General features: G+C 42.6%; 2 protein-coding genes across 2 annotated transcripts; both read left to right on the top strand.

Annotated features, from left to right (window-relative positions):
• The first annotated feature begins 40 nt into the window (after window positions 1-40).
• LOC118115192 (acyl-CoA dehydrogenase family member 11-like) lies at window positions 41-5,480 on the top strand. The gene is given in 16 exon segments (XM_047341430.1): window positions 41-329; window positions 1,473-1,696; window positions 1,770-1,869; window positions 2,136-2,253; window positions 2,535-2,677; window positions 2,778-2,829; window positions 2,832-2,926; window positions 3,511-3,605; window positions 3,697-3,796; window positions 3,879-4,019; window positions 4,102-4,194; window positions 4,277-4,305; window positions 4,307-4,379; window positions 4,471-4,642; window positions 4,763-4,829; window positions 4,909-5,480. Coding segments are annotated over 15 exon segments (1,461 nt in total). The 5' UTR covers window positions 41-329; window positions 1,473-1,628; the 3' UTR covers window positions 5,024-5,480.
• Window positions 5,481-6,349: 869 nt separating this feature from the next.
• On the top strand, window positions 6,350-14,297 carry slc8b1 (solute carrier family 8 member B1). Its single transcript, XM_035165636.2, has 15 exons — window positions 6,350-6,723; window positions 8,445-8,597; window positions 9,071-9,123; window positions 9,578-9,635; window positions 10,355-10,460; window positions 10,651-10,818; window positions 11,275-11,388; window positions 11,504-11,572; window positions 11,681-11,811; window positions 12,020-12,161; window positions 12,258-12,379; window positions 13,084-13,237; window positions 13,320-13,400; window positions 13,481-13,545; window positions 13,710-14,297. Exons 1-15 carry the CDS (start codon window positions 6,565-6,567, stop codon window positions 13,890-13,892), a joined length of 1,758 nt encoding a protein of 585 aa, XP_035021527.2. The 5' UTR covers window positions 6,350-6,564; the 3' UTR covers window positions 13,893-14,297.
• Window positions 14,298-14,321: the final 24 nt, after the last annotated feature.

Raw genomic sequence — 14,321 nt, 5'->3', positions numbered from 1 at the left:
AAATAACAATTTTGGTTTGGTGGGATTATAATTTTCATTTTGAATAGTCTGTACATTTTATCTTATCTTTTGATTAGATATTAGTGTTATAAAAAAGTAATTTCCCAACTTTCTTTTTGCCACTGGGCAATAGTGATTAATCGTTTTACACTGGATGTGTCTCATGACAACTCCTCACCATGTTTTCTGTGGCTCATTATAACAAGCAGAGCACTTTAAAAGAAAAATCACATTCCTCAAGAAAAGAAAACTGCACAAGCAAGGAGGAGGGAGCAGGGCTTTTATTTTGAAAGCCGAAGTGTTGTGCTGTGATTGTAAACACTGCTGAGGTAAGGCTGTATTTCTTCATACATCTACTTGTGTTTTACATGTGGATGATTCATTGTTATTCAATCAAATTTAACTGTGAAGTTGCGAAAATATCGTTTCTAATAAACCAGAGAAAAGCTTCGTAGTTAGCTTTTAGCTTGTGAGCTGTTGTGCTTGTTGCAGAGTAAAGATATTACCCGTTCAGATGACGTAGAGCCAGGTTAACAGTTATTATGGTAACTTGTGACATGTATTAATCATTTATCTATAGTTAAATAACATACGATTGTATTCATGGGTCAAATGGGAAACTTATACCTGCACAAAATGACAGCTGGACAGACTGAACTTTGACCCACTTGTTATCATCGCACGGTTTGGATGTGAGTTAAGTTACCGTCAGTCTGAAACTCTTAATAAACTCAACACTACCTGCTTTTACTTAGTACGAGTGGACTTACTCGCTTAAACCGGGTTATTTGTTTTCCTAGTCTTTTGTGTAAATCGGGTATAACTAATCGTATATTTAAAGAAGATATATACAAGGTATTAGTAGCACGTCTTGTATGAACAGTCTAGATAACATGATTATGATTATAATATATACTGTAGAATATATAAAGTATGGCTCAGCGTTTGGATTTTGCTCTGTTTTAAATTTTGTTCTTATATCAAGTTGTCTGACATTTGATCATTAAAGATGTATTTAAAAAGAAAGCTGTGGATCAACAACAGCAGTTAGTATAAAGTTGTAGCTCAGACCATGATGTTAGTCTAACCAGTGGGTTTTACCCTTTAAATGTTCATTTCAAAAGATGGATCACATGAGATCCACTCTGTTGTCAATTGGTTGCTTTCTATGAAGTGTTTATATTCTCACTTAATTCTAGGACTATGATGCTTATCATTACCCATACAAATGTTACTAGAATCAGAGAATACACAGCTTCCCTGAGGCCCAACAGTCTCCTTATATAACCACATTTAAATTAAATAGATCCTGATTTTATTTGGGTTTACACAAAATTACACACTCCTAAATATCAGAGACACCTGCCCCAAGAGGTGAGCACAGCCAGAACATGAATTTGTGACAACTGCTGGACAGGATCTATCTTGTGTTGCAAATAACCAATGTACATGTATATGTGTCTACGTCACAGGCAGCTTTCTCAGACTTGTGTGCATTTGGAGAGCGCGTGGCGAATGAGGTGGACACGTGGGGCAGAGAGTGTGAGCTCACCCCACCACAGTTGAAACACTTTGATCCCTGGGGTAACAGAGTGGACCACATTGTGACCTCCTCCGCATGGAAACGCATGAAAGACCTGTCGGCACAGGAAGGACTGGTTGCCATCGGCTATGAGAGGCCGTGTGGGGAGTGGAGGTCTGCACTTCCTTTTTTTCAGTTTGAAGTGGTTCGGAATGAGAAACTGAGAGGAGGTGTGTTTGTGTTCCAGTCGTGTTTACCAGATGAGCAAGCTGTACATCTACTCCCCCTCCTCTGGTCTTTACACCTGTCCTCTGGCCATGACTGACGGAGCTGCTAAAGTCATCCAGGTATGTCAGAAAATCCAACATCTGATAAACACCCAGTCTTAAACAAGTTCCATCTTAATATTTTACAGCAAATCAAACTTTGAGTGTTTAAACAGCAGTCTCTGGCATTCTTAGTAGCTGCATCCATAATTCAAACCAAAATTAGACAATAAGCCGAAATTATTATTTCAATGCATGTAAACGTGTTTTCGTTCGACCTGATTCCTCCCGATCACCTTTTTATCTAGCTTGTAAATGTATTGATCGATTGGTGTGTGTCTGTGAAGTCCATACGTGCTTCGTGGCCTGTAGATGAAGCCTACAGTCGTTTGACCACTCGTCTTCCTGAGCGCTTCTGGACGTCTGGACAGTGGATGACAGAGAGACAGGGAGGATCGGATGTAGGTCAGTGGTGAAACTACACGACACTGTTCTTAGCTGATCTGATCACAAGTGGACAGTTCTAAGTACAGGTGTGAACGCACCACAGGCACATCTGGTCACTACATACACATATGGCCACATTCTTTTAGCTGTGTGTACGACCCCCCCTCAACTGACGTCCTCAGTGTAATTGGAAGTACGTACTCATTCATACTGAGTCAGTTGATTAAATGAGTTATCATATGGAGGATTTTGGTTTTGTTGTGCAGAAAAAGAATAACTCATCTCTTGTATGTCCTCAGCCAGCGGCACCGAGACGGTGGCTGTTCCCCAATCAGATGGTTCATACAAACTTCACGGTTTCAAGTGGTTCACCTCCGCCACAGATGCAGACATGACTCTCACACTGGCCAGAGTGCAGGACAGAATGGGAGCCACCACACCAGTACAACTCACTTCTTACACCTGCACTCCTTCATTATCAGTTGGCCGTTAAACCACTTACAGAGGGATTCCATTGCACTGTATGTGTCTGTGTTCCACAGGGCAGCAGGGGTTTGTCTCTGTTCTACGCAGAGGTGAGTCGAGACCAGGCCGGCTGAGGGGTATAGAGGTTCAGAGACTGAAGGACAAGCTGGGCACACGACAGATGCCGACTGCTGAGCTACTGCTGGATGGTCTGCCGGCACACAGGGTCAGTTACACGTCAAAATTCTAAATCTAATTCATGTTACAGTGAAACTACACAGGATCCTGTACAGCTCACATTGTTTATACTATACAATTTGTTGTTTAAAATTGTATCTCTTGACAATTAATTTTCTAGTGTTAATTCTATGCAGTGTATTCTAGTATAAATATGTTTGTTACATACTTATCATAGCATATATACTGTGTTAGCAGGTAGTATACAAAAAATAAACATACTTTTCCTTATTTTCCTTGTGATTCAACTGTTCTGTTGAAACAGCAGGCTGCTTCCTTGTTCAGATCAAATGTCAAAATCCTTGACATCTTAATTTCTTCTCTACCTTATGGTTTTACATTCTTGTGCAATCATCCTTTACCACTGCACTTTACAGGATTTTTTTTTTTTATCTATGAAAACAATATTTTTTCTGTAGTGAAGGTTGTATATCATGAACATATTCTGTTTTTGTTTTAATTATTATCATTCTGTTGACCTATTTTATATTTGTATTCTTTCATCTACCTCATTCTGACCTGTCTGCTGCTGTAACAACGGAATTTCCCTGGTGTATCTTATCTTATTTACAGCTGTCAGATGAAGGGAGAGGTGTGGCCTCCATCGCCAACATGCTGACGATAACCAGGATCCACAACAGCATCTCTGCAGCAGCTGCAATGAGAAGGCAGGATACTAATCATTCTACTGCACTGCATCCTGTGCTAAGTTCTAAAAACACTATACATGAGCTGATTAACAATCACATGTGGTCACAGGGTGGTGCAGTTAGCTCGTGACTACGCCGCTCGCCGCTCTGCCTTCGGAAAGCTTCTTAAAGACCACCCACTGCACATGCAGACTCTCGCTAGGATGGAGGTAAGCTGGCAGGGAGTCATACGCAAACCCTGAACAGTGTTTCCCATCATGCCTCACCCATGCTTGCTTCTGACACCGACAGGTGGAGACTCGCGGGGCGTTCCTTCTGGTGATGGACACGTGTCGTCTGTTGGGCCGAGAGGAAAGCGGCACGGCGACCCAGCTTGATTCGTACCTCCTGCGTCTGCTCACTCCTGTGGTCAAACTGTACACTGGGAAGCAGGTGCGCCTCTTGTACAAGTTCAGTTTGTGATACTAAACTGTTGATATTCCTTAAACCCTCACAGTCCGTGTTTTTCCCTCAGGCGGTGTCTGTGGTGTCTGAGGGGTTGGAAAGCTTCGGCGGACAGGGCTACATTGAGGACACTGGGTTGCCTGGACTTCTTCGTGATGCACAGGTGAGAGGTCAGCACCAAACAATCAATCGTATTCAATCTGGACTTTTTGTAATTTTCAAGCACACACATCTTTCTCTCTCAGGTTTTGAGTATTTGGGAAGGTACAACAAATGTCTCTGGACGTGCTGCGCTGTGTGGCTCGCAGCTCAGGAATGGTTCTTCACGCTTACTTCACTCATGCTAAGGTACGAGGTCATGGGATGATCCACTCTAGTGACTGGTCTGCGATAGAGCTGAACAGGAATGAGAAGTGCACTTGTTTTCCTCCTCTTGTAGTCCCTGCTATCAGGTGCATCGAGCGTTTCCTCCTTGGGCCCGGCAGTGAAAGCAGTAGACAGCGCGCTCTCTGAGCTGCAGACGTTTGTTCAAGTAGCAGCTAAGAGAGAAACCAGCTATCTGGAGCTGGCAGCTAGAGACCTGGCATACAGCCTGGCTCGCATCTACACTGGTATGTACCAGAGAAACACACATAATATCAAACATGCAACAGTTAGTCAATCAGTTATGTCCATTTGGGAAAAAATGCCAAAGTAAGTGTTTGTGTGTGTCTGCGTCTGTATGTCAACAGGTGCTCTTCTCATCGACCATGCCAGTTGGTCAGGAGCCTCTCCATCTGACACCTATGCTGCTCTCAGGTTAAAAACAAGTTCACTTATTCTCCAAAAAATACAAACTTTGCATTCATTCATCGTACGTTTTATTTTCCTTTATCAGATGGTGTGAACAGGATTTGTGTCCCGTGGCGACCAAACAGGCGAGAGGCTGCTATGAACCCAGCGCTCCACCACTCGACGCTGCGCTGGTGTATGACCGGCCCACTCAAAGCTGAACGTTCAGTGAAAACAGATAAATCGGTCACTTCATTTGTCCCTTAATTTAATTCCGTAGCAGAATTAATCACTGTATACAATTTTCTTGTAGTTGACTGAGACATGAAAAAGAACAACAGAAAAGGTGATTTGTGGTATTTGTGGTACAACACATTTTGGGCCATCTTCCTCCATCAAGTGTACAGAGAATCATTTTGGGCCCTGGCGCCTCATATCTATCCCCAGGCTGAAAATGTTAGTGTCATCTTTGATCCAGCAGTGAAACATAATAACACAGTTGTGAAAGATATGAAACTCTCGCCTTCCTCATGCCTGAGTTATTGCATTAATCAACTGCTTCAACCAGTCGTGCCTGTCCTGTTTGCAACTAGTGCAGAATGTTGTTAATAGAGTGATCTGGTAAAAGGAATAGACACAGCATCTCACAAAAAAAACTAATAAAAGAACCTTTTAAAAGCCCCTGATCTCTTCTTCTCATCTCTGAGTCCACTCCTAGATCTGTCAGGTCTAAGTGTTCTTCCATAGACATACTTTAGGGTAAACTGAAGACTTCTCAGGCTTTTGAGTCTCTTAAAGTTGTTTTTATTCACTTCATAGCCTTTTATTTCTATTTTCTGTTGGTTTTATTCTCGTGCTTCTCTTTGTGTTTTTATTGAAAAGTACTTCTGTTAACTGTTTTAAATTTGCTTCATAAATCAGCTTGACCTTTGTAACTACCGATTTTTGTGCACTATTAAAAAAGTCTCGTATAATTTTATTTGCTTTCATGTAATATCATATTTTTCTTTTTATTGTTGCTTTTCTTTAAATTTGAATTAACTGTTTCTACATGATTCTGGGTTCTTATTGGTTTTATTTCTTCATTGTTTTTATTAGTGTTAATTATATTTTGCAATTGAGTTATCCTGTGTCCGTAAAAGCCCTTTTTAAACTCAGGCTTTTCACATTCACATCAATTAAACTCAGTCCCACAGTGATTGACTTTAAAGACGAGAGAAAGCAAAGATCAGCAACTAGGCAATAGGAGACCTGTTTGGTTAAATGGTGCCTTCGTGTACTGTTGGAAAGGTCACATGTTCAAACTCCAAACTGATCAGGAACAATAACTATATTAACATGCCACCTAATTTTTTACGTTGTAAGGGGATGGATTCTCTCGTATTTTTATTGATGGTGTTATATTGTGAAATCAAAGTAAATTAAATAAAACTTTGCTAACAATGCAGCTGAGCGATATAAACTCAGAAAACATAAATACCCGCATCAGTAGCCGAGTTAACGAGGAGTCCTTGAACGCGTGGCGGGTTCTGGTTGGTAAACAGTGGGCGTGGTTTCAGCAGAAGGTGAACAAGATGTCCAGGAACGTGAACGCACCACACAACAACTTCTCTTTAACTCAACGCGCAGCGACGCCGTCTATTTCCAGACTGTGATTTTGACGTCACTTGTTTTTCGGGTTGAATGTCGGACCGCGGCACGTGAACACCGCAGCAGCACCATGGACGCGGCTCCGGGATGAATTGAACCTTATGACTGAACCATGTCTTGTGGCGTTCTCCTGCCCCTGGCGCTGCTGCTGTCGTCGGGCCAGCTGCGGGCCAGCTGCGGCTCCCTGCTCCGGAACCTGCCCGGTGCTGGACTCTCCGGACAGACCGCGAACTACACACTGACCGGGATGTTTCAGAACGACGAAGACCAGGTCGGTGGGGTTCGATCAGATAAATAAGTCACCACGGCAACTGTCAGTGGGCTCGAGACTCGCTTGTCAGGTTCACGTGCGGTGTATTGGGTCTGTCACGTGATCAGCGACAGGGCACGAGACCGATCTGTGGAACCTGAGGTTTGATTTCCACGTCTGTCACATGTCAACCTCCTCCAGCTACAGGGGGAGAGATGAGAGATTCACAGCACGATCAGATACTTTAAACTCATTAATAAGATTTATAAAAAAAACAAAAAACATGATATGGATGGTGGGCGGATCCAGGTGAGGAGCCCGGGTGAATCTGATTGGCCCCTGCAGTAGTCCTAAAAAAAAAAAACGTGTCACCTACTAACAATACTAAAAATATAAAAGACCATTTGTTTATTGTTTTATGTTCTAAGCCTCTTTGAAGTACACAGTGTGTTTGAATAAGGAATAACTTTCAAAATCTGTTCAATGATGTGTGGCTTAGCTCAAAGCTACAGAGCTGACAGTAAACAATGACCTACATGTGCACCTTACTGAATCAGGAAGTGTGCCTGGATGTTGGACATATAATTGTCCCCTCTGTGTACTTTATGGCCTCGATTAAGAAAAATCCTAGATCTGCCACTACCAGTATTCATTCAAAAAAACATTCTCCGTCACAGTTTATCAAACCTCATCAAGCCAACATTAGCCTTGTGCACCAGACAGTGGTGACTCCAAAAGGCTCCAGCTTCACAGCAGTTAGTTTGTTGTCATTTGATTTAATGCTGAACAGAAACTGAAATGGTAAAGTCAGGATCAGAACTTTTCCTGTTGTGGAACCGGCCCTTTCTCAAAGCGGGCCCGTGTGTCCAATTTTAAAATCAAAACTTTATTATTTCAGTTGATATATGGCAGGAGCAACTGTGTAAACACCCTGGTTACACTGTTATGTGCACTTATTATGTACGCTTACACTCACATACAACTTAATGTCATAGATTTATTTCATCAGCTCTGCCACATATTCTACTTTTTAAGTTTATAATGGACAGTTTCTGTTAGAACTTCAGATGTTAATTGATCTGTATGTTTTTTACTGAGGTCGTAGAGTTTGTGTTGTACTGGACTTCATTATAGTGAAATGTGACTCTAATATTAGACCCTCAGTGTGTTAGTGATGAGGAGGGTGAGCCAATCATTAGAAACTAATGTAGCTCTGACTGAGCATTATTATCTTTGTACAGGTAGAAATTAATGCGGAGTTGCTGTATTTGATGACATTAAATAATATATATGTACCCAAACAAAGTGTATACACTGTGAGAACCAATAAGCAGGACTGTTTTATGATCTGATATTTTTGCCACAATGTCAAGATTTTTTGCTACAAAAATGTACAACATCCATTAAGAGCTTTTCAGGTGATTTTTCAGAAAGTTGACTATATAATATTTGCTGTATGTCGGTATGCTGTATGTCCTTTATGATTAATAAAACAGCCAAAGCTGCCACATGCTGTCTGTAGTGTGTATTGCATTGTACACACAGTGAGATCAGGGGGTCAACAGAGACCCACTGATCAGCTATTCTGATGCTGCTTAATGGTGTTTTTCACAATAGTTTGAATTAATGAAGCTTTAACACGTGAATATTTGTTTTTCAACCTTAAATTACCATGATGATGAAAAGAGATGATCGAATTTTGTTCCTAAAAATGTTGTGTGTGTGTGTGTGTGTGCGCGCAGTGTGACCATGTGATGAACATCAGTACCACGGACCGCTGTGCATTTGTGAAGAACACACCAGACTGTATCATGGAAGATGGGTTCATCAACTACCTCCATGTGGCCTTTTGTCTGCTGCCGCCCAACCTCACGCCTCTCACCATCACTCTCTGTGTAAGACCCCTGTGTGTGTGTGTGTGTGTGTGTGTGTGTGTGTGTGTGTGTGTGTGTGTGTGTGTGTGTGTGTGTGTGTGTGTGTGTGTGTGTGTGTGTGTGTGTGTGTGTGTGTGTGTGTGTGTGTGTGTGTGTGTGTGCGCGCCTTTGAGAAGTGGCTTGGGGAGAACCAGGGAGGATGAGACATCTGACTCATCAGCCACAGTCATTTCACTCTTTGCTAAATAATGTATTTTCTTGAGGATGTATGAACTTCTTGAATTCCTCATTAAACGTGCTCTTGTTGTGTAACTGAATTATTTGCATTCGGGAGTAGGAACAATAGCATCACTGTGGTTATGTTCTCCTAAAACTAGGCCATGTTTATCAGACTCAACTTATTCCACCTAATGTTTGTTGCTGGAACATTTGTCTTCGTATGACACGCATGCATGTTTATCTTATCTACCTCCCGTTGTTCTGCTTCCCCACAGATTGTATGGCTGCTCTTCCTCTTCGTCGTTCTCGGACTCACAGCCTCTAAGTTGTAAGTGTCTGTCATGTTGTCAGTGTCATTATTTGTCCGGAAAAGTTCCCTTCTTAATAGGTCAGGACAATCCCTATCAGTCTGTATAGATCAGCAGTGTACCCTGATTAGTGCCAGCTCCAGCAGGAGAAACGCTTCACACGCACCCATTTAGACACACACTCATTCAAGCAGCCAGCTCAATAGTCACATGGAGAAAGAGTCACATGACTGTACGGAGGATTTTTTTATATCATTGTTTCACTTAAGTTGTAAGATTGAGAGATTTCCTCAAAGTAAGCACAGTTTGTTCTGCATTTCTGTTGCTCGACTTTCAGCGACTGAACATGGTGAAGTTCTATGTCTGATGAGAAGTGCCCGGATCTATTATGAAACATTCTCAGATGTTCTCCCTCAGCCTTTGCACTTCTCCAGGACACACTCACTTATTGTGTTTTTCACTGTCTCTCCTCAGTTTCTGCCCCAACCTGTCGGCCATCTCCACCAGTCTGCACCTCACTCACAACGTGGCCGTATCCTTTATCTGCATTTGTTTGAGATGTTCCGATGACGTTTTCCCCCTCACAATTCCGTCTGATGCATTTAACATATATAATGTATTTTGACAGCTCTATGCTACTCCCCCTGTATGAAAGTGATGTCGTTGCTGTCATTGTTGTATGGCCTGACTCAGGTTCAACCCTTTGAAAAACAAATACAAACAGAGAATGAACATCATAGAACTTTACATAGTTTTTAAATTCATAAATGAAAAATAAATAAATCTAGGAATACACAACAATTTGTGTGATCATTCTTTCAATGCTGGTGCTGCTGCTAGTGTTGTACAATATGCTGTACACCCCTCGAAACTGAAGTCTTGCATTATGTTACACGTTGTAGTTGTGGGACTTTCCAGTGTGAAATATTACAAAATTGCTGACATTTTAGCAAACTTTGTCCAACGCTACACAACCAGAAATCACTTCATCTTTGCTGCTCTAAAAACATAACTTGTCAGTGGCGGGAGCAGCGAAGAATAAGAAGAGATTTCTTGCGATTTTACCAGGGTGGAACTAACATAATTTAAAGACATGGTATCGGATCGTACATATAAATTCACACGATACTTACAGATGCCTGACCCAGCATTTTCAGCGGAATCAGAGGTTTCCAATACTGGTACTGGAAGATCTCTACAATTTTCTTGCAATGTCTCTTCTGTGAGTGATTTTCTTTGACTTGTGCTGAGGGCGTGACTTTTCTGGCTCTTGGTAACGGAGCTCCTGACATCTTCAGTGCCATGGCAGCTTTCTCTCACCCACACACTGCTGGGCTCGCTGTTGGAGCCTTATTTGGTGGGCACACACACACACACACACACACACACACACACACACACACACACACACACACACACACACACACACACACACACACACACACACACACACACACACACACACACGGACCAGTATAAATAATCAATCTTTTACATATGAAAGTCTAGCGGGACTTCCTCTGATCTCTCTCGGTCTCCGTCCACAGGAGCTGGTATATTTGTCACCACAGTAGTTGCCGGCAGCGTGGCGCTGGTCAAGCCTTTTGCCGTGGCCTCCCGTCCCTTTCTACGTGATGTCATCTTCTACATGGTTGCAGTGTTCTGGACTTTCCTCATGCTGTACAGAGGAACCACGGCAATGGCAGAAACTCTGGGTACACACTGGTTTCACACACACACACACGCATGCGCGCGCGCGCACACACAAACAGACTGTGCACTAGTTTCGGTGTATTTTTCATCCTCTTATTCAGATTAACATTTGTCTTATTGGTTGATTTCCAAAACTAAAATTAGTCTTTTTAAAAATTCACAATACCAAATGCCCACACTCATTTGACTTGACTGAGACCGGATGTTTCACTTCTCTTCATTCAGTCAGAACAAATTAACCACTTCAATGTTAAAATAGACAAAACAGAAGTTAGACTCATGCTTGTGCTAAAAAAAGAAAACTGTACCCCGGTTAAAAACGAAAATAAAAGCATAGAAAATCTGTAACAATAACCAGGGTTAAAAACGGTTTTAGCCTTTGCATTTACAATACTGTGCTGTCGTTTTTCACATGCTGTGACATTTTGAACTTGACTTTCTTCATTTCCCTTTTCTAGGGTACTTGGGCCTCTACGTGGTGTATGTATTGACTGTTATTATCAGTGCGTACATCTACAGCCGGCAAAAACATTCAATGAACACAAGTGTCCAGACTGATCCACAAATTCCAGGTGAGAGACACACACACACACACACACACACACACACACACACACAGACTAAACGGCAAAAACTTAGTTCCCACAGTTGGTTGTTATGTTTTGTAACTTTTTTTCTCTGCAACAGACTTTCAGTCGTCCGACTCGTCTGACGATGACGTACCCTGCCTGATTGGTGGGAACAACCAGGAGTACGGTACGAAAGCAGCGGTTTTCTGTAAACCAGAATAAAAGTTCATGTATACCAGGATTGTTCTGTATGATCAGGACCCTAACATGCACGTGTGTTTTATGTGTGTTCCAGAGTCAGAGTACAGGCCACTTCTGCCGTACTCTGAGTCCACAAGTCAGATCCTGCTGAGTTCCCTGAACCCAGTGGACAACAGGAAGTGGAGGAGGAAGCCGTGGGGCTGGAGAGTGCTCAAAGCTCTGAAGGTGTGTGTGTGTGTGTGTGTGTGTGTGTGTGTGTGTGTGTGTGTGTGTGTGTGTGTGTGTGTGTGTGTGTGTGTGTGTGTGTGTGTGTGTGTGTGTGTGTGTGTGTGTGTGTGTGTGTGTGTATAAAGAGCTCAGTATCTGGCTGAAGCTATTTAATAACTGTATCTGTCATGTAAACCATCTCTCACGTGTGTCCTGCACTCATCAGACACCTCTAGAGTTCGTGCTGCTGCTCTGCATCCCCGTAGTCGACCCTGATAAAGAAGACAAGAACTGGAGACGTCCCCTGAACTGCCTCCACCTGATCACTGGCCCACTGGTGTGTGTGCTCACCTTCCAGTCGGGACAATGTAAGTGAAGGCGACTTGACAAACTTTAGCAGCCATAACTGGAAGAAATGTGTTGTTAAACTGTCATCCTGCGATTTCCTCCTTTTTGTTTTCTAGATGGACTCATATTGATCGAAGGGCAGTTTCCCGTCTGGCTGCTGACGCTTCTGCTGGGATTTTTTCTGTCTGCAATTGTCTTCTGCACCACCACCAATGACCACCCCCCCAAATATCATCCAGTAAGTACGTGTGGAGATGAAAAAGGAACAGATATACGTAGGACCTTTTGGGCTGTGGAGTCTGTGCCACCCCCAGGTCTCATCTCACATAATCAACATCTTAGACAATGAAATGATTCAATTAAGTTTGAATTGAACACAGTTGAGTCTACGGCCATGCAGGCAGCTCTTTGAGGCTCAACTGAGATGCATCAGTGTTTAGCGTGTTAGCATGATGGGAATGCTATTAGTTTTCAGGTGTTTTAATCACAAACCATGGGGCATTTAAACAATTTGACACGATAGTGGTGCAACATGGGGCGAAAGGAAGGATCACCAAAGTCAGTAGGATTCATCCTCTGGGGACTACGAATGTACAAAAAAGAGCGCTGTCCTCCTATCTTTTTTTAACTTTAAAAATAAACTGCAGATCCTGTGATTTAATTAGCAGCATTAAGGAAGCTCACCTGCACACACAGCGTTTTTTCTCTTATAGGGGATGCAAAGATTGACAGGTCGTTTTGTTCATTTTGGTTTTAAATGGATGGCACGCCCTCTCATCCCCTACATATCGCCTACTGTATATACATCATAACTCATCCATTACTTTGTGTTAACTGGTCTTAAATCATTTGTGAAACCAGGTTGCAGTCACGTTGTGTTTTCTTCATGCTGATGGGGATGTTTGTTTGCAGTGAGTCTGATTTTTGTCTCGTCTCTCTCAGCTCTTTGCTCTTCTGGGCTTCCTGGTGAGTGCAGTGTTGATCAGTGCAGCGGCGTCGGAAGTGGTCAGTCTTCTGCACATGCTCGGTGTGGTGCTAAGTCTCAGCAACACTGTGCTGGGCCTGACTCTGTTGGCCTGGGGCAACAGCATAGGAGGTAATATTTGTGAATCCAAAAAGATATGCTTGCACCTACAATTTATTACCATATGATCTGTATGCATCTCTCTCTGTTGCAGACTGTTTCGCCGACATCACCATTGCCCGGCAGGGTTACCCACGGATGGCCATATCTGCCTGCTTTGGAGGCATCATTTTCAGTATCCTCACTTTCATAGAGCGTGTACATATAATAGCAGCTGTTGATGCCTGTGTCCGTCCTTAACTGTATTTCCTTCAGACATGCTGTTTGGAGTGGGTTTGGGATGTCTGTTGCAGATGGTTAAAACGCACTCTGACGTGCAGGTAATATTGAAATTCAAATTCTTTATTAGGATGTACCATGTTGCTTTCGATGGGGTCCTGTAATATACTCCTCCTATATATTACTCCTCAAACACAAGAAAACAAGTACAGAGTTTAAAATCAGTCACATGAGACCCGAACACGATGCTCTTTCTCCTCCGCAGTTTGAATCAGAGGGTTTGCTGATGTGGATTCTCGCAGGATCTCTGGGTTTGTCTCTGGTCCTGTCCTTCGTCATTGTTCCATTGAGCCGGTTCCACTTGGGTCGGACCTATGGGATCTTCCTCCTTGTCTTCTATTTCATCTTCCTCCTCATTGCACTGCTCACAGAGTTTCGCGTCATATAGACCAGACCCCGGGGCCAGGTTTTAATGAGGAGCATCCTGTAATGCAAGATGACACACACTGGAGCAGAGACTGCACTGAGTGCAGAAGGACTGATGACTTCTTCTGCACATGAACCTGATGCACTATTTATAAAAGAATCAACAGTGCACTTGCCTTGTACGCAGAGCTATGCTGTGGTTGGTTTGTGGAACCAAGCAGCAAATTAATGACAAACCAAGTTTTCTGCTCAGTGAGGAGCTGAAACTAATCACACTGTGCCTTTATTCAGCTTCTTGTTTGTCTGATCGGAGCTGAGACGGTACTTCGAGTCCAGCGGGAAACAGAGATTGTAGAAATCTGTTTGTGAATTGACTAAATGTACTAGTTTCAAAATGTTGAATTAAATCATTTTGGTTTGGTATTTACAAGTTGTAATAAATATGGTTTCT

This window comes from Hippoglossus stenolepis, chromosome 9 (assembly GCF_022539355.2).
Source record: "Hippoglossus stenolepis isolate QCI-W04-F060 chromosome 9, HSTE1.2, whole genome shotgun sequence".
Classification (NCBI taxonomy): Eukaryota; Metazoa; Chordata; class Actinopteri; order Pleuronectiformes; family Pleuronectidae; genus Hippoglossus; species Hippoglossus stenolepis.
This window is presented reverse-complemented; position numbering and strand designations above follow the sequence as displayed.